Below are 19093 nucleotides of genomic sequence, written 5' to 3'. Positions count from 1 at the left end.
AGGGTCGTGAAAAGTACTATATATGCGTGTAGTTCCTTCATTTCGGAAAATACAAAGAAGAGTGACAACACTAGTAAAAGCTACAGAAAGGGACTATGGAAAGAAACTTGCAAGTGATATCAAAATCAATGCAGATTTTTACAGTTATATTAGGAAAAACTGGGTGGTCAGGATCAATGTGGGCCCCTTGAAAACTGATATTTTCAGTGAAAATAAGAAAATGGCAGATGTGTCAAAGTCATGGAGAGGTACAGCACCAAAACAGGCCCTTCGACCCACTGAGTCTATGCCAACCATCAACCACCCATTTATACTAATCCTACATTAATCCCATTTTTCCCTCACATCCCCACCTTCCCTCAATTCTCCTACCACCTACCTACACTGGGGGCAACTTTTACAATGGCCAATTTACCTATCAACCCGCAAGTCTTTGGCATGTGAGAGGAAACTGGAGCATCCGGAGGAAACCCATGTGGTCACAGGGAGAACTTGCAAACTCCACACAGGCAGTCCCCAGAACCGAACCCGGGTCGCTGGAGCTGTGGTGCTAGACCCCTGCTGTGCTGGGATCTTAGTTCACTGTATTTATTAATGACTTGGATGATGGGATAGAAAGCCACATATCCAAATTTGCAGATCACACAAAAATAGGTGATATTGTGAGCAGTGTAGATGGAAGAATAAAATTAGAGATATTGATATGATAAGTGAATGGACAAAACTGTGGCAAATGGATTTCAATGTGAGGTCTTCCACTTTGGACCTAAAAAGGATATAACCGGGTACTTTTGTAGATGGTGAGAAGCTTGAAACAATGGAGGTCCAAAGAAACTTGGGGTTTCTGGTACGTTGATCATTAAAATGTCATGAACAGGTATGGAAAATCATCAAAAAGGCTAATGGAATGCTGGCCTTCATATTTAGAGGACTAGAATAAAAGGGTGTAGAAGTCATGCTTTGACTATATAAAGACCTGACTTAGACCAGAGCTCATGTTTTCCCTGGTCTCCAACTATGCAATTCTGGGCAGGATATATTGGCCTTGGGGGTTTTGGGGCAGGTGGGCTTGGTGCAGCATAGATTTACCAGAAAGATACTTGGACTCCAAGGGTTAAATTACAAGGAGGGATCTCAAGCTTAAGGCTGTGTTGCCTGGAATTCGGGGTGATTTGATCAAAGTTTAAGATATTGAAGGAAATAGAAAGGGTAGATGGAAAGAAATTATATCTGCTGGTTGGGGAATCTGGGGGTGGGGGGTGCATAGTCTAAAAAATTAGAGCCAGATCTTGCAGGAGTGCAGTTAGGAAACATTCCAAACACAATGGGTGGTAGAAGATTAGCATTCTGTTCCGCAAATGGCAATCTGGTATAGATTTTTGCTTTTAAAAGGTATTGAGGGATATGGTAGAGGCAGATAAATGGAGTTAGTTTGCAGATTTCCCCTGTGATCTCATTGAATGGCAGAACAGGTTTGAATAGCTGAAAGGAGCAGGAGTAGGCCATTCTCCAGGATGATTCTAGAGTAGTTTGTGGTTATTGGCAGGGAAGAGAGATTTGGCTGAGCTTGATGTAGTCCAGCCAGATACGGCAGTGGATGGCAGAGCCAGCTGTGCACCAGATATGCCCTTGAATTTCAAGGAGCGAATATGGTGGCCGTACCAGGGAGACCAATCAAAATGAGGAAACATTGGAGGTTTAGTTGGGGACAAGGGCATCAAAGGATGGGGTGAGAGTGTGGTTGAGCAAAGTAATAGCTGTGGAGGGATTGCAGTGAATGTGGAGGACCCATGGTTAGACAAGTGGGAGCTGAAAAGTACAGTTGTAAGCAATTTGTTCCCCAGGAGCAGGTGAATGGACTTTCAGGTGCGGAATGTGAAGGTGGCAGTGATCTGGCAGAGTTAAAAGGTGGGATGAGGAGAATGGGTATGAGGTAGGATGAGGAGAATGGTTGAGGTGTGAGGTCAGCCCCTGTAGCTGCACTGGGTCGAATGTTCAGTGAGAGAGGAGGCTGGGGCAGTTAGGATCACTGCTCAAATGAGCAGCAAAGGGTGCCTCAACTGATCCTTCAGAGAATCCTAAGAGAAGTAGAGAATAGCCATGGGTTTATTCAAGGGGTAAGCAAGGTGGTTATCAAGCTTGCGACAGTGGGAGGAGTGTAGAAAGGCAAAAGAATATCAATGGGTCGGGGTAGAGATCATGAAAAGTTGGCACAAAGTACTTGAGAGGGAGAAATGAATGGTAGTATGGCCTGATGATGCAAGGGAGGAGGAGGAAGGGCGATGGAAGCAATGGCCTCTGGTCAGGAGCAGCAACCAAAATCCACATGTTAATGGACATAAAGGGAATTCAGGTCCTGTAGGCATGACCAGATTTGGCAAGACATGTCACAATCGGGGACTCTAGTGCTTATGGTGGGATCAAGCCAACTTTTAGACCGTGTGGAATCAGCTTAGAGCATTAATGTCCAGGTTCGGTATCAGTTGTGCAGGGAGGATAGATCGAGGACACGTTTAAGGGGGCATAGCTACAATCAGCTGAGGCACTGGAGGAGGTAGCTCAGTTGATTCAGAGGGCCAATGAGGAGTTGAGATTAGAGGAAGTATTTGTGTAGCATATAAGGGCCCTAGATTTGATGTAAAGAATGGCTAGTTGGTTGAGGTACCAGAAGACAGCTGTGGAGCTACATCCCTGAAAATACTGTTCCTTCAGAAGCTTGGGAAGAAACAAATCCTAAAACCAGTTTCATGAGAGAGAATAAAAACTTGAAAATTTGTTTTCATATTTTTATTCTGTTGGATTTGGACATTTTGAAAAGAATATCAATATTGCAATTAGAATGAAAATAAGTATTTTTAGCAAGATATTGGAAAAATAAACATCACATCTATTTCTGATTTCTCTGTTCAATTTCTTTTAAAGAGAATTGTGAGGCTGCAACACAATATTCAGAGGATGACTTATTCTTGAAAAAATCAGAAGATCATCTTTTACCCACCAGTAGGTTGGTGACAACTATAAGTAAAGATGAAACTGAAAGTAACATGAGGCGACCAGGGAAGAGCAGTAATTTTTTACAGTCTGAGGACAGTCAGGTAAATTGCTACAGAGTCTAAAATAGAATGTTAAGACCTGTATTTTACCTCAGAAATGGATGCAAAATAAATGTCCAGGGATCAAGAACTTCCAGTTTCAGTGAATTATTTCACATTTTGAACACTTTTTCTTCCCTTCTCTCATCTCTCGTTGTAGTTGACTCATAGTTATGTACAGTCTCATGGGCAGAGCCAGCCTTTGGATACCTGGGCTAAGTGGCCATTCTTTTATAACCTGAATAGTAGATGTCAGTGAACTATTTGAACAGAGGACTGTTGTATGTTAGCTGAATCCTATTCATGTATACTTTCACCAGAGATAACTGGATGATGATCCAGATCAGGAACTTTGGTTGTGTTTTTGCTACAACTGATTGTAGTGCTTTCACTGACAAGCTGGCTGAGTTAGTTAATTCAGCATAAGCCAGAGAAGAAAGTTGGTATCACATATGTTTAAGGGCTACACCATTTACCTATTCATCAACACAGCCTTTTTAAAATTAAATGGATGGAATCTGTTCCCTAACCATTGATGCCATCCCGCTCACTGTCTGAGGTTGAACTGCACTGTTTGCAACCATGGCATCCTATTTGACGCTGATCTTATCTACTGAACCAGTATCCTCTCCATACATACGAACAAACGAATTAGGAGCAGAAGTAGACCATTCGGCCCCTCGAGCCTGCTCCACCATTCAATAAGATCATGGCTGATCTAACCAAGGCTGTTTTACTTCCACCTTCGTGACGTCGCCTGTCACCACCCTTGCTTCAGCTCATCTGTAGCTGGAACCTTCATCCATGCCCTTACTACCTCTAGACCAAAGGTTCCCAAACTTGATACATAAGGCCTTCCAGATCTACCAGCTGCCTGCACACCCCTGCCAGCATGCAGTTTCAATATTTTAACCCCTTTAATGTCCAATCCCTGGATAAAATGTACACATTATATTACATATATACAACTTAAACAATGGCTTAATAGTACTTCACATTAATGTGATGCATAAGGTTGTTTGTTCAAGCATAGGCGCTTAATGTTTGGAGTGATAGGCGATTGAATCGTACATTGTTTTCCATACCTTGGCTCCACTCTCCCACTAACCACTTCTGCATATCCACCAGTCTCTGCTCCTTTAAAAGTCTTCTCAGATCCCGTCTTTTTGGCCAGGTTTTGGTCATCCCCGACTAATCTCTCCCATTGCTCTCCTCATTCTTTTCCTTTCAAACTTCCATTGCTGAAGTTCCTTGACTTTTTTTTTAACATTAAAGGTGCTATATCATTAAGCTTTTGTTTGAAATTGCTACTCAGCTTTTGTGTTGTATCAGCACACAAATCAATTGAACTTTTTTCATCAAGACAGTATGCTTAAATACACACGTTGGAATAAATAGTAATTTAAAACATATGGGGGGGGGGGGAAAAGATTCATTGTTTGCTTTAGATGTTAAATGCACCATTAGACAATTTCTCCCACATAACTGCCCCCAGAGACATCTCCTGTACCCCCAGTACCTACGCGTACCACAGTTGGGGAACCCTGTTACAGACTTGACTGTTCCAAAAAACTCTTGGCTGGCTTCTCACCTTTCACCCTCCATAAACTTGAGCTCATTCAAAGCTTTTCTTTCTGTATCCTAACTCGCACCAAGTCCCATTCACCCATAATCTCTGTCATTTCTGACCTACATTGGCTCCTGGTCTGCAATGCCTTAGGTTTGTTTTTTGGCTAAAATTCTCATCTTTGTTTTGAAATTTCTCTCTGACCTCCCCCCTCTCTATAATCCGTAATCTTCTCCAACCCCACAACCCTCAAGTCTCTGCAAGCCTGCAGTTCTGGCCCCTTGTGAGTCCCTTCATCATTGGCAGCTGTACCTTCTGGTGCCTAGGTCCTAAGCTCTGCAGTTCTGTCCCTAAACCCTCTACCCCTCTCTTTCCCCCTTCAGGCACTCCCTTAAAACCTAACTGGTCAAGTTTTTGGTCACCTGTTCTAATACCTCCTTGAGTGGCTGTGTTGAATGCTATTTGATAATCACTCCTGTCCAGAGACTTGGGATATTTAACAATGTTAAAGGCACTATATAAATGCAAGTTGTTGTTTTGTAGATGACCACATGATGATTAAGCCCATTGTAGGCTCTCACTTGAAATTTAAACTTTGATAAAATTGTGAGAAATGTAGCGGAATTCATGTCCAGGAATATAATTGCAAAGTTACTGGAGGCATCTTGATAACCCAATGAAGCATTTTCTTGTACAAAAACAGAAAATGCTGGAAATACTCAGCAGGCCAGGCAGCATCTGGAGAGAAGAACAGTTAACATTTCGGGTCTGTAGCTTTTTCTTAGGCTTACAATTATTATTCCTAAAGTATGATTTCAAAATATTCTAGGGAAGTTCTCATTTGCCCTTTATCATCAGGAAGAGCAGCAATATTTTACAAAATAAAGGATAGTCGTTTGGTAGTACATAACTTGATAGCTGAAAATAGAGACATGTTGTCGAAGCTTTTCGTCTTGCACTCATCAGGGCAATACGCAAGAATAACCAGTGTAAGGGAAAATGACAACTTGTACTGTACGAGAACTGAGTGCTGATTGGTTGGCAAGTGAACTGTGATTGGTAGAGGCATTGCTATGGAAAATGCACCATGTGGCTATCAACAAATTGTACGCCATTCTTAATGACGGGTCCAAATTTGTATCCATTGGACCTGCCACTCAACATGACAGGTCAGCCTTGCTCAAAAGTAAGCTTTAAACGCTTGCCGGACTTGAGCAAGAGCAACGAGCTGCCAGGTGATGTATGTGACCGGGTTCGTCCTTATGGCTCGTTGCGTCCGTGTATGTATGGGCTTCCCAAAAGTCATGTCCCTCTATGCCCTATCTTATCTATGACCGGTTCTGCACAACATGAGTTGGCCAAATGGTTGGGTGAATTGTTACAACCAGTTTTGAGCAAGTTCTCCACATCCATGGTGAAGGATTCCTTCACATTTGCAAAGACCATACAGGACTTGCATATCGATAGTAATGCCTTGTCCATGTGCTCATTTGACATTGCTAGCCTATTCACTAATGCACCACTTAAGGAAGCATAGGTGTTTGTGCTACAGCACTATATCATGGCGATCTAGACTCACCACCATTGCGTGAATCAGTATTCATTGAACTTATGTACTTGGCAACTCGTACGGTCGAATTCCGTTTTAACGACACCATGTATGCCCAAATAGATAGTGTTGCCATGGGCTTCCCTCTAGGCACAGCTCTCGCAAACATCTTTGTTGGGTTCCATGAGAAACGTGTCTTTGAGGGAATGCCACCTAACCTCCTACCTCTTGCATATTTCTGATATGTTGATACGTTTGCTATATTTGAATCCTTGCACGTCTTAATGGGCTCCATCCTGCGCTCAAATTCACATTTGAAATGGAGCAGTCAAATGAGCTCCCTTTCCTTGATGTACTAGTTGAGAAATCTGTTGAGGGGTTCTCGACCACGGTCTACCGCAAACTGGTCACTTCACTGGTCAGTACACACGTTGGGATTCTTACAGTTCCACATGATATAAGATTGGCCTTATCGGCAAACTCTTAAATAGGGCCCAAGCCATTTGCTCACCATGCAAGCATGTTTCAGAAATAGGGTGAATTAAAGACATCCTGCGTGACAATGGCTACTCTGATCAGACCATTTCTCGTTGTATATCAAGCAAACCTATGAATGGGCCTAAGGCCATCATGTTCGGTCCTGAAGAGTGTGCAGTCTACCTCAAATTACCCTGGAAGGGTAATGTATCCCAAACATTTGAGCAACAGGGAAAGCTAGCTGTTTCATGCTGCTACTATGCGTGTGGTGTTCGCCACTAACAGGATGCTGCCATCAAGCCAAAAAGATGTCCTGCCTATCTCTCAAATGAGTAATGTGATGAATGAATTTCAATGTCAGTGTGATACTAGGTATATAGGCCGTATGTCCCAAAGACTGGCGGATCAAACAACTTGTGTCTTCCGCTGTTCGCAACGGGCAAGGTACAGGCCATACCCAACCAGCCCGTGCTTGCAAAACTCAAAACAGTGTCCAACATTAAATGTGATTCCGCGATTGGACAACATTTGCTAAATAATCCGCAGTGTGCTAAGAATTACACAGACAACCAATTTAAGATGGTCAGTCGGGGTTGCAGTGTGGTGCATTTGCACGTATATTGCACATATATTAATACACAGGGCCCTGTTCTTTGCAGACAAAGAACATGTACGCACATTGTGTCTGTTCAGCTGAACAAAATAAGTGACAGCCATTCCTTCATTCCTCAGGGCAATTCCTTGACCAATCAGAGTCAAGCTGCCAGGTTGAACTTTCAAACAAAGCTTGGCAGTTAACTGTCAATCACGGTAAACTGGTGCATTCTCCATGGCAATGCCTTTACCAATCAGAGTTCACTTGCCAACCAGTCAGCACTCTCTTCTCATGCAGTATAAGTTGTTGTTTTCCCTTACATTGGTTATTCTTGCTTATTGTCCTGATGAGTGCAAGACGAAAAGCTTCAATAACATGTCTCTATTTTCAGCAATTCTCAAATGAAGGCTAGCTAAAATCAGAAATGTAACTTTACTGTGCAAGTAGCCTATGGTTCTAATTAAGTTTTGGTTAAAATTGATTTTGACATGAGAGCCTATGATAACCTTACTGTTAAACCAGGATCCAAATTTAATTCATGTTTGTGTTTTCCCCCGCCCCTTTTCCCTTTTGAGCAACATTTTTAAAAAATCTATAATTTTTTTCCCAGTTTGAAGGGTCTGTACCTTAATTACAATCTTATCTGTTCTCTCCACTGATGCTAACTAACCTGCTAAGTGTTTGTTTCCAGCATTTCCTGTTGTTCCAAATTTTACTTAGTTCTACATATAAATTATCCTGAAAGTTTTAAATGTGTAACTTGACTGCTAATAATTGTTGATACAAGGCTGTATTTGTGAACTCACATTTTAATAATTGTACTTCTAGCACCACGCGGACATTAGAGGTACCAAGGGGCTCATCTGCAGTATTTGTGGGAGTACATTGAGTTGTTTAAGTTCACTGGATAAGCACATGTTGATCCATTCTGGCGAGAAACCGTATCACTGTGCAGTGTGTGGGCAGTCACTCACATCAAAGAACCACATGCACAGGTCAGTTAGCTATGGTTAATGCTAGTCATTGTAAAAATGTAGCAAAAACTATGTAGCTCAGGGCTCTCATTGGTCATTCAATGTATGTTTTTTGGGAACTAAAGCTTGAAGATATATTGGGCCAAAATTTGCTGTCAGTATAATGGCAAGGCAAATGGTGCTCACCATTATATGAGTAAACTTCAGGTGAGGAGCAGATGTGAATATCTCAAAAGTTACTGTCTTGAGCTGTTATAAGCTTTGCAAAAACATCTTGTCCTTGGTCTCCTTGTTTTTTTTATGAACTTGCTGTAGTTGACCATTAACTTTGTCACAAAGTTAAGGGTTGTCTTTATAAGCTTAAGTAACATTTTTAACTGCATTAAGTGTTAATGACTGCCAATCAACCTCACTGGCACCGAACAATTATTACAGTTTGGAGTCTCATTTATCCAGGTTTTTGAATTTTGTTGGTGATTTTAAACATGTCAAATAAAATTTATTTATTTATTTTTTAAATTAAAAAAAAAAGAAAAAGAAAAAGAAATAAAAAAAAAATTGAAATCATGTTTGGTCACAAAAGAGAAAGAAATAACTTATTTATATAGCACCTTTCATGATGTCAGACTGTCCCAAAGTGCTTAATGTACTTTTGAAGTAGTCACAGTTGTAGTTAGGAAAAATTAGAGAAAGAGAAATTGGTCTTTTTTTTCCAATTTGAGCCCATGGAGAGATAGAAAGAGGCTTACAAATAATCACATTTGTCAGACAACATCATGAAGGTAATGAATTATGATGCAATATAGTTTTGTGGATGTCAGCATAGATGCAACCACCAACCAAGTTCTGGTAGGGACACCACACACATCACTGGGACAGATTTTGCTGAAAAAATAATGGTATCTTGACAATGCATGTCATTATCAATGCGCAAATCGGCCAACAAGCTGTAGCTAGGAAGAGATCATTCGAATTATGAATTGCCGAAGGTTGCTGGTCGATTTGTGCCATTCCGCCATTAGCTTCTCAGATGGCATCTGATGCTCAACCTCTGTGATCATCATGAAGCTGTTGCATTTGCATATTACTTGTCCATTAAACTCACTGTAGAAAGTCTAGTAATTATCAGCATAAGTACCTTTTTTGATGGGTGGTAATTGATAATTAATCAAACTTTCTTGCCCAGGAAGTAAACAATTCTAAATGTGGTGTCTCATTACTTCAGGTTGTGAATTATTTCACAAAGTTTAAAAGGCAACTTTGGATATTTTTCCTTACTTTTCCTTTGTCTTTTTCCCCCCTCTCAATCCAATCTTTTTTTCACAGAATCAGAATCACAGAATAATACAGTGCAGAAGAGGCCCTTCAGCCCATCGAGTCTGCACAATGCATTGAAACTGTCTACCTAATCCCATTTTCCAGCACTTGGCCCATAGCCTTGAATGTTATGACGTGCCAAGTGCTCATCCAGGTACTTTTTAAAGGATGTGAGGCAACCTGCATCTACCACCCTCCCAGGCAGGGCATTCCAGACCGTCCCCACTCTCTGGGTAAAAAAAGTTCTTCCTCAAGTCCCCCTTAAACCTTCCGCCCCTCACCTTAAACTTGTGACCCCTCGTAACTGGCCCTTCAACTAAGGGGAACAGCTGCTCCCTATCCACCCTGTCCATGCCCTTCATAATCTTGTACACCTCGATCAGGTCACCCCTCAGTCTCCTCTGTTCCAGCGAAAACAACCCAAGCCTATCCAACCTCTCTTCATAGCTCGAATGTTCCATCCCAGGCAACATCCTGGTGAATCGCCTCTGCACCCCCTCCAATGCAATCACATCCTTCCTATAATGTGGCGACCAGAACTGCACACAGTACTCCAGCTGTGGTCTTACCAAAGTTCTGTACAACTCCAACATGACCTCCCTGCTTTTGTAATCTATGCCTCGATTGATAAAGGCAAGTGTCCGATATGCCTTTTTCACCACCCTATTAACTTGCCCTTCTGCCTTCAGAGATCTATGGACAAACGCGCCAAGGTCCCTTTGTTCCTCGGAACTTCCCAGTGTCAGGCCATGCATTGAATACTTCTGTGTCACATTACTCCTTCCAAAGTGTATCCCCCTCACACTTTTCAGCGTTAAATTCCATCTGCCACTTTTCTGCCCATTTGACCATCCCGTCTATATCTTCCTGTAACCTAAGACACTCCACCTCGCTGTTAACCACTCAGCCAATCTTTGTGTCATCCGTGAACTTACTGATCCTACCCCCCACATAGTCATCTATGTCATTTTTCCTCTCCCTTTATTTCTCTTTGTACCTGATTTGTCATTGAATTCATCCCCCCCCCTCCTGTATTCATTTCCCAATTTTTAAATCTCATTGGTTAGGGAGATGCCCTGTTTACTTGGGTCCCAGATGCTATGTTTTCATCGCTACACTTTTATCAGTTTTCACTTTCTGCAATTTGGGCAAAGGTTTTGTGCTGAAGGGTCCAGGAGCAAGTCTAACTAATGGCAGATGTAGAGCACTTTGGATTGTCATGAAAAATGCTATATAAATGCAAGTTAATTTGTCGTTTCCAATTTTGGAGTTTTTTAAACCTACCATCTTTATTACTTCCTGATCTTAAATTAGATCGATTTAGTACTGACTATGAAGAGAACTGAGGTGAATAATTAGTCAGTATACTTAAAATTTTATTTCTGGGCATAGGCAATTATGAAGCCCTATATAAGGGCTTAATTAGATTTGCTGTTTCAAAAATGTGGGAGTTTTCTCTTTTAAATATGAGTTACTACATTCTTATTTTTTGTGTTGGTTGTTGAATTTACAGTGTGAAGTTGCCTGATAGAAAGCCTGATATCAATGATAACACTGAGAGAACTTCTGCATCTGAAGAAGCAGGACCGTTCTGGAATACAATGGTGGCTGCAGGGATGCTCTTTGTCTGTGAAACATGTATAGCTTACAGAAATCTTATTGAGGCTCAAGAGACTTCAGTCCATAAATGGATGGTCCGTAGACAGAATGAGCCCCTGCATGCTCGTTTGCAAAGACTAGAGCGTGAACGGACTGCAAAAAGACTTAAACGTGCCAACGAATCAGCAGATGAAAGGGAGATGCGGAGACTGAGAGACCGTGAGGCCAAACGTCTTCAGAGAATGCAGGAGTCAGAAGACCAGAGGGCAAGAAGGTTGCAACGTGACCGGGAAGCTATGAGACTGAAAAGAGCTAATGAGACACCAGAAAAACGGCAGGCGAGACTCGTACGAGAGAGAGAAGCAAAACGAATAAAGAGACGTTTACAGAAGTTAAACCCAAGTCTGTCAGTTCACATTTCTCAGAAATCAACACCAGAGAAACTCATTTCAGCTTCATGTTGCTTGCCCCAGTCTGTAAGATGAGCATATAGTTATGAAAATTTGACTTTCATTTCAGAGCAAAAATAACTACAGAATTTATTCTTTTGGTTCAAGCTCCAGGAGATGACAAAAGCCAGAAACATAGAGATATGATTGTGATTTGCATTGGAAATACGGTAATGCAGAGTAAAAGATACAAAATGAGTTTCTGTAGATGTGAATTCATATAATCTGCAGGAACTCTTATCAAACTGTAAATGTCACTTTTGATCTAGTAATCTCAAACCTCAATGGATCTGTGCTACTTTGTGTAATTCTATTGACTGGAATTATGTGGTCCATTTTCTTGTGTTAAATTATTTTACTGCACTTTAAAACCGTGTTGCATGCTACAAACCTCATGCAGAATTCTTTCCTTACTGTTACTCAAAGACTTTGGCAGGGATATTTCACAGTAAGATCACAAAGCAAATGAGATTTCAATTTTAAGGCAAGCTTGATGGACATGACCTTAGCCAATAGGTAGCATTTTGTTATGGACATTCATTTGGAACTGAGTAATTTACTCAGCTGATGATAATTGGGCTAATTTGTGAACAAACATAGGACTTTTGAGAAAAGGAGGCATCTCCTGCAGTTCTACATTCATTTTAAATGTCATGATACTATATTCAGAGCATTTATTTTTGAAAGCCATTAACTCCATCGTCACAATGGGAAACTCACATAGGGACAAAACTTTTTATATTGCTTTAGTTTTTGTTTTATTTGTTTTGTTTTGTTTTAGAGATACAGCACTGAAACAGGCCCTTCGGCCCACCGAGTCTGTGCCGACCATTAACCACCCATTTATACTAATCCTACACTAATCCCATATTCCTAGCACATCCTCACCTGTCCCTATATTCCCCTACCACCTACCTATACTAGTGGCAATTTTATAATGGCCAATTCACCTATCAACCTGCAAGTCTTTTGGCTGTGGGAGGAAACCGGAGCACCCGGAGGAAACCCACGCAGACACGGGGAGAACTTGCAAACTCCACACAGGCAGTACCCAGAATTGAACCCGGGTCGCTGGAGCTGTGAGGCTGCGGTGCTAACCACTGCGCCACTGTGCCGTTGGTTAAATGAATTACTGATTTACTGACAATCAAAGTATCATTAGGGTTGACCAAATTCTTCCAGTACTGTTAATACAGTTCAGCTTTGAATGTGGTAAGTTTTGATAGCAACATTGAATTCCTTGATTACTGAACTGTAAATCATGGTTCGAGCATATACTGTAGTTAGAATCATCAGCTTGATTGGATTTTATCTTTACAATACTTTAATCATATGCATATTGACATGAACTTTTAGAAGTTTTTTTTTACAGGTTTCTTGATCTTATACACGAAACTTGCTTCATAGCCTAAAGAATTATGACTTGAATTATTTTGGCACCTGATGCTTAGTATAGGCCAATCTCTTAATTGAAAGTAATTCAATGGTATCTTACCACAACAGAAAATTACATGAATTTAAATATGTTATCACTAGTTTATACCTGAACACTACTTAGAAAAGCTAATTTTCAATTGCCGGATTTAATTTGATCATGGAGTAAAATTGTTTTTCTAGTGCCACATAAAGGTTTGCTTTAAAATCCAATATATTGATTTCCTCTCCAATGTTTTGCTTATATTAATATAAAACCAGCATTGTTCCCCATTAATACCCACATCCTCCAAGGTTTCCATCTAATTTATAGTTTTGTCGTACCTGCACTCAAAAATGGATCGGATTAGTTTTAGAATGTATGGGATTTCAAATAAGTAACCATCAAGTTGCCATGGCCAGGAAGTGCAAATTACAGTTAAGTAAATTACTCCTCCATGGAAAATAAACTTGAATCTTTATTTTGAACCTATTCTCTCTACCCTGGCATCTGTATTGCTGCATTTTGTGCCATGCATGTGTTCAACATAAATTACTGCTTTTATTAAAGAATGTTGATTCAAAATGAAAGTTGCTTATGCTGATCTGAAAAACGACAAGATGGAAGTTGGCTTGTGTGTTGAGAAGTGGAAAAGTACAGCAATCTCTCAATCTGAGGATCACTTCCCAATGGCTTTCGATACAAGGTTTTCTTTTATTTAGAATGAACTGAAATGAAACAAACATTCAGTGCTATAATGTATAGCGCTGTCACAATATGTGGACAAATGTTCCAATAAAAGTCCCAATTATGCCCCTGCACGCCACTTCCTTCCACCCACTACCTTCAACTAATTAACTGAACAAAAAGTAGTTGCTCTGTGCTATCACTTTTCATCCCACCAGCCTCCATATCCAAAGGATCATCCTCCGCCATTTTCGCCACTACCAGTCGCATCTTCCCCTCCCTTCCCCTGTCAGCATTCCGAAGGGATCGTTCCCTCCGTGACACCCTGGTCCACTCCTCCATTACCCCCACCACCTCATCCCTGTCCCATGGCACCTTCCCCTGCAATTGCAGGAGGTGTAATACCTGCCCATTTACCTCCTCTCTCCTCACTATCCCAGGCCCCAAACACTCCTTTCAGGCGAAGCAGTGATTTACTTGTACTTCTTTCAATGTAGTATACTGTATTCGCTGCTCACAGTGTGGTCTCCTCTACATTGGGGAGACCAAGCGCAGACTGGGTGACCGCTTTGCGGAACATGTCCGCTCAGTCCGCAAGCAGGACCCTGAGCTTCCGGTTGCTTGCCATTTCAACACTTCCCCCCCTGCTCTCATGTTCACATCTCTGTCCTGGGATTGCTGCAGTGTTCCAGTGAACATCAACGCAAGCTCGAGGAACAGCATCTCATCTACCGATTAGGCACACTACAGCCTGCCGGACTGAACATTGAGTTCAATAATTTCAGAGCATGACAGCCCCCCATTTTACTTTCATTTTTAGTTATTTTTTTAAACATTTTTTACAATCTTTTTTTGCATTTATTTCATTTCATCCTAGTTTGTTCAGTTTGCTTACCCACTGTTTTTTTTTCAGGTTTGCACTTGCTGCTGTTCAATATTCAGTGTATTCACACCTAATCTGTACTAATGCTTTGTCTTTCAACACACCATTAACATATTGTTTGCCTTTGCTCCGTGACCTTTTGGTCAGCTATGTGGCCTGGTCCAATCTGCACCTTCTCCTTTGTTATCTCTTGCCCCACCCCCACCTCACTTGCTTATGATCTGTGACTTTTCTAATATTTGTCAGTTCCGAAGAAACGTTAACTCTGCTTCTCTTTCCACAGATGCTGCCAGACCTGCTGAGTGATTCCAGCATTTCTTGTTTTTGTTTCAGATTTCCAGCATCCGCAGTATTTTGCTTTTATTGCTCTGTACTATCCCTAGATAGGCCCAATACCCTCCATTCATAGACATACTTTTGAAACATTACTGTCCCTTTTGTGTATAATAAAAATATATATATTAGTGTGTTCAAAGGAAGCTTCAATGACTTTTTCATTTTACATGTTTTTTGCATTTCTAAACAAAAATTGTGCATATTTAACATTACCAGTAGTTAAAAGGTTTGTGTTGCTTCTGTGTTAATTTTCTAAGGGGTAGTCTTCAAAATTAGGTACTACAATTGTAGTATTGTCCTAGCTTTTATGTATGTAATGTTAACTTGGATGGTCTAGTGAAACAGATACTGAGCAAAGTTGACCTAGGATGTTCCTTGATGGGATAGATGCATTTAAAAGGCAGTGCTGTTAATAGAATTATAAATTGAATATTATAGTTTTTCATGCAAAAGAGTACACTATAATTTTGTCTTCAAAGTCTGTGTACTTGATACTGTCTCTAATGTGCTTTGAGTTGAGTTCTGTTGCGATTTTATAAGCATTCTATGCTATATATGTAAAACAATTATGCCGGAGACATTCTTTAGGGCTTAATTTAAAGAAATTTGAAATCCTGTTAATAGTGACACTTTATGCAGTTGGGAGGCTCTGAAGTAATGGCTTCACTCGGATTTTATGTGTGACATAGTGAACATCAAGGCCCTAGTTCCATAACCATCTCAGACTGATGAAATGGCAGTTTTTCTTAATGCATTAACATTTATCTTGATCGTGCAATTTCAGTGGGCAAAAATAAATGTAACAGCCACGGGCCAAAGCTGGTCTGCAAAATAACTTTTGATTAGATTCTTTAATGAAGTCGTACTTTTTAACATAGTACTTCAATGTTAAAATCCTTTGTGTAAAGATGTGCTGGAAGTTTATCTGTAAGGATTGGATTCGAATTTCATGTTATGAGATCATTAGTTTGCATTTATCAAATATTTTAGGATTTTGAACACCAACATTAGGTTTTTTGATTTCCTAAATTTACATCCCAACTCCTGAGATGAAATTTGTCCACCTGTTGGGGGAAATAGTTTCATAAATTTGTAAACCATTGGAGACACTTGTAACTCCAATACAAGAATCATCAACTTTTTTTTTAATTTTAAACTGACATATTCTGAAATACAATTCTGCAGTAAATATTTGCTGTGGACAATGGATGGATAGATACATTCTTTAGTGGTTTACTGAGCCATGCAGACCAAGAATATCCTAGTTCGAAAGATAAAATATTGCAGATGCTGGAAATTTGAAAATAAAAGCAGATAGGTCTGTCCCTGGATTGTGCTGAGTTAGCTGACCTCTGCTAGTTTGAGCAAATTGCAGTTGCCCACCTTTTTTTCTGAATAGAAAGGGGAAAACTCAGCTGAGGACACTGACCCCTGTTGTACCTTGGAGGCTAAGAAAGGAGCAGATTGAGCTCCGCCATGATGATGATATGGCCAGGTGGGTGATGTTCCCACTGTTCACCTCCCAACTGACCACACCAAGTGACCTGTTTCATTTGTCAAATAAATGGACAGTGACAGGTTTTCTTGTAGGTTTAAAACAGAAGATTCACTATTTATTGAACAATATTCATTCCTGAGATGGTCACATTCTGTCCTCACTCCTTGCTCCCTCCCTCTCTATTCTTCCCCTCCCCCCCACTCCTCTCTTTCCCCCCCCCCCCCCGAACGTGGCAGGACAGGTAGGTTGAGTGGTGAAGAAAGCATATGGATTGCTTTCCTTTATTGGCAGAGTTAGAGTACAAAAGCAGGGATATGATGCTGGAACTATATAGAACGCTGGTTAGGCCATAGCTGGAGTATTGCGTGCAATTCTGGTCACCACATTACAGAAAGGACATAATTGCTCTGGAGAGAGTACAGATGAGATTTACAAGAATGTTGCCAGGGTTTGTAAGTTGCAGCTATGAGGAAAGATTGGATCGGCGAGGGTTTTCCCTAAAACTGAGGAGGCTGAGGGGTGATTTGTTAGAGGTGTACAAAATTGAGGGGCCTGGATAGAGTGGACAAGAAGGACCTGTTTCCCCTGGAGGGCAGGTCAGTTACTAGGAGTCCCAGATTTAAGGTGATTGGTAGAAGGATTAGAGGGGGCATGAGGGGAAACTTTTTCACCCAGAGGGTGGTGGGTGTCTGGAATTTGCTGCCAGGAATGGTAGTTGCAGCAGAAACCCTTGATTCTTTTAAAAGGTACCTGGACATGTACCTGAAGTACTGTAACCTGCGAGACTATGGACCAGGTGCTGGAAGGTGGGATCAGTTTGGGCAGCTAGTTTATTCAGCCGGCGTGGACATGATGGGCTGAATGGCCTCCTTCTGTGTTGTACATTTTTAATGGTTCTAATCCTTCCCTTGCTAGTTGTTGTAAATTTTCTGAATTTTAATATTTCTGCTGAGAAAAGCAGGTTAAGATAGAATGGGGCTTTTAACTCTAAATAGACCAAAGTCTTGTTCTGTGATGAGGTGAATGTTACTTGTGCTACATGGTGTCCCAGTAAGCCCCTCATCCTCTAGAAAGCAAATGCCAATTGCTCTTCTACTTCAGTGGAAATGATTGGTATTTTATTACCATTGGATCTGTCTAATTTTACATTAACACACATAATTTTGAAATTTGCAGGTGACATGAAACTTGGAAGTCTTGCAAACATTGAGGATGATAGTAATAGACTTCAAGAGGACATAGGCTTGTGGAATGAGCAGCCACATGGCAGATGAAATTCAACGCAGAAAGGTGATACATTTTGGTAGGAAGAATGAAGAGACAATACAAGCTAAATAGTAGAATTTTAAAGGAGGTGAGAAAACAGAGACCTCGGAGTATTTGTGCACAAATCTTTGAAGGTGACAGGACAGTGTTGTGACCAGGTGAGAAGGGGTCTAGGGGTTCCCTCTCAGCCTTTGCCTGGTTTAACCATAATGGGGTTTAATTTTAGAAACACCATTTTTAGCTCCCCCTTCAGGGAATCCTTGTTCACTGCTCCAATTGTAAGGTGAAGAAATCGAACAAGTTTCCTTGGATTTAAACAAGAAAGGAAGAAGTTTTTAAATTTTAAACTCTAATCCGGCTAACGACTACGAATATGCGATGCACCCATGCTAGCATACATACATGATAAACACACGCAGATAGAGACAGGAAAAAGTAGAAAGAGTAAAGGGGAAAAGTTTGAGGCAATATGTTAGTTATTTACAGTCCTTTGAGTTCAATGTGAAGTCTTTGGCTAAGTCCTGTTATTCGTTAGGATCCAGTTCATGCTTCAACTTGTTTCGATGTCGGAGTCTTCTCTCTCCCGAGGTGTACATGTCTTCTGTGGGTCCAGTGGCTTGGGAGAAGGTGAGAGAGACAGCCAGGAGAGAGGCTTGCTTGTTCCAGCTTCAATTGAAAAACTACCTTCTGTTTCTTACTGTGTGGCACAAATTAAAAAAAAAAAACAAGTTGGCCAGCAGGTCAGTCAGGTAACTAACTGGCTTAACCACTTCTGCATTTGTGGATTGTATTGTTTTAGCACGGCCTGGAATGTGCTTCCTTCCACCTTCAATATCTGGTGATCAAAATCCCTTTGGGTTATTTGGATCAGGGGATAGTCCTTTGTCTCCACAAGCAGTGTTTGAGTATGCAGATGCTCTCCAGTCAAAGGTCTGGTGGTCTCTTTAAGTCATTTCTTCACTCCAGCAACAGTTAAAATTGATCATATGACAAAATTAATATGCCTCATTCTTGGCAGGTGTGGGTCTGCATGACAACAGTTAATGAAGCATATGGGATCCTGGGCTTCATAAAAAGAGGCAGATAATATAAAAGCTAAGAAATTATGCTAACCCTATATAAAATGAAGTTTGGCATCAGCTGAAGTACTGTTTCCAATTCTGGGCACCACAATTTAGGATGGATGTGAAGGCTTTGGAGAGATTTACTAGAATGGTTTCGGGGTTGAGGGTTTGCAGTTAGGTAGATAGACTGGAGAAGCTGGGATTCTCCTTGGAGCAGAGAAGGCTAAGGGGAGATTTGATAGAGGTGTTTAAAATCATTAAGCTTTAGACAGAGTAAATAAAGAGAAATTGTTTTCAGTGGTAGAAGGGTTGTTAACCAGAAGGCA

At 40.9% G+C, this 19093-nt stretch overlaps 1 protein-coding gene across 1 annotated transcript in view; it reads left to right on the top strand.

Moving 5' to 3' along the window:
- Positions 1-17604, top strand: part of LOC137378815 (zinc finger protein 821-like) — a 37006-nt gene extending 19402 nt beyond the window's left edge. Inside the window, 4 exon segments of the mRNA XM_068049231.1 lie at positions 2923-3095; positions 8109-8275; positions 11085-11609; positions 11611-17604. Of these exon segments, the coding sequence (XP_067905332.1) occupies positions 2923-3095; positions 8109-8275; positions 11085-11609; positions 11611-11650 (905 nt within the window). The 3' untranslated portion in view covers positions 11651-17604.
- The last annotated feature ends 1489 nt before the right edge of the window (positions 17605-19093 follow it).

This window comes from Heterodontus francisci, chromosome 17 (genome assembly GCF_036365525.1).
Source record: "Heterodontus francisci isolate sHetFra1 chromosome 17, sHetFra1.hap1, whole genome shotgun sequence".
In the NCBI taxonomy this organism is placed as follows: domain Eukaryota; kingdom Metazoa; phylum Chordata; class Chondrichthyes; order Heterodontiformes; family Heterodontidae; genus Heterodontus; species Heterodontus francisci.
Note: the sequence above shows the minus strand (reverse complement) of the source record. Positions and strands in the feature narration are given on the sequence as shown.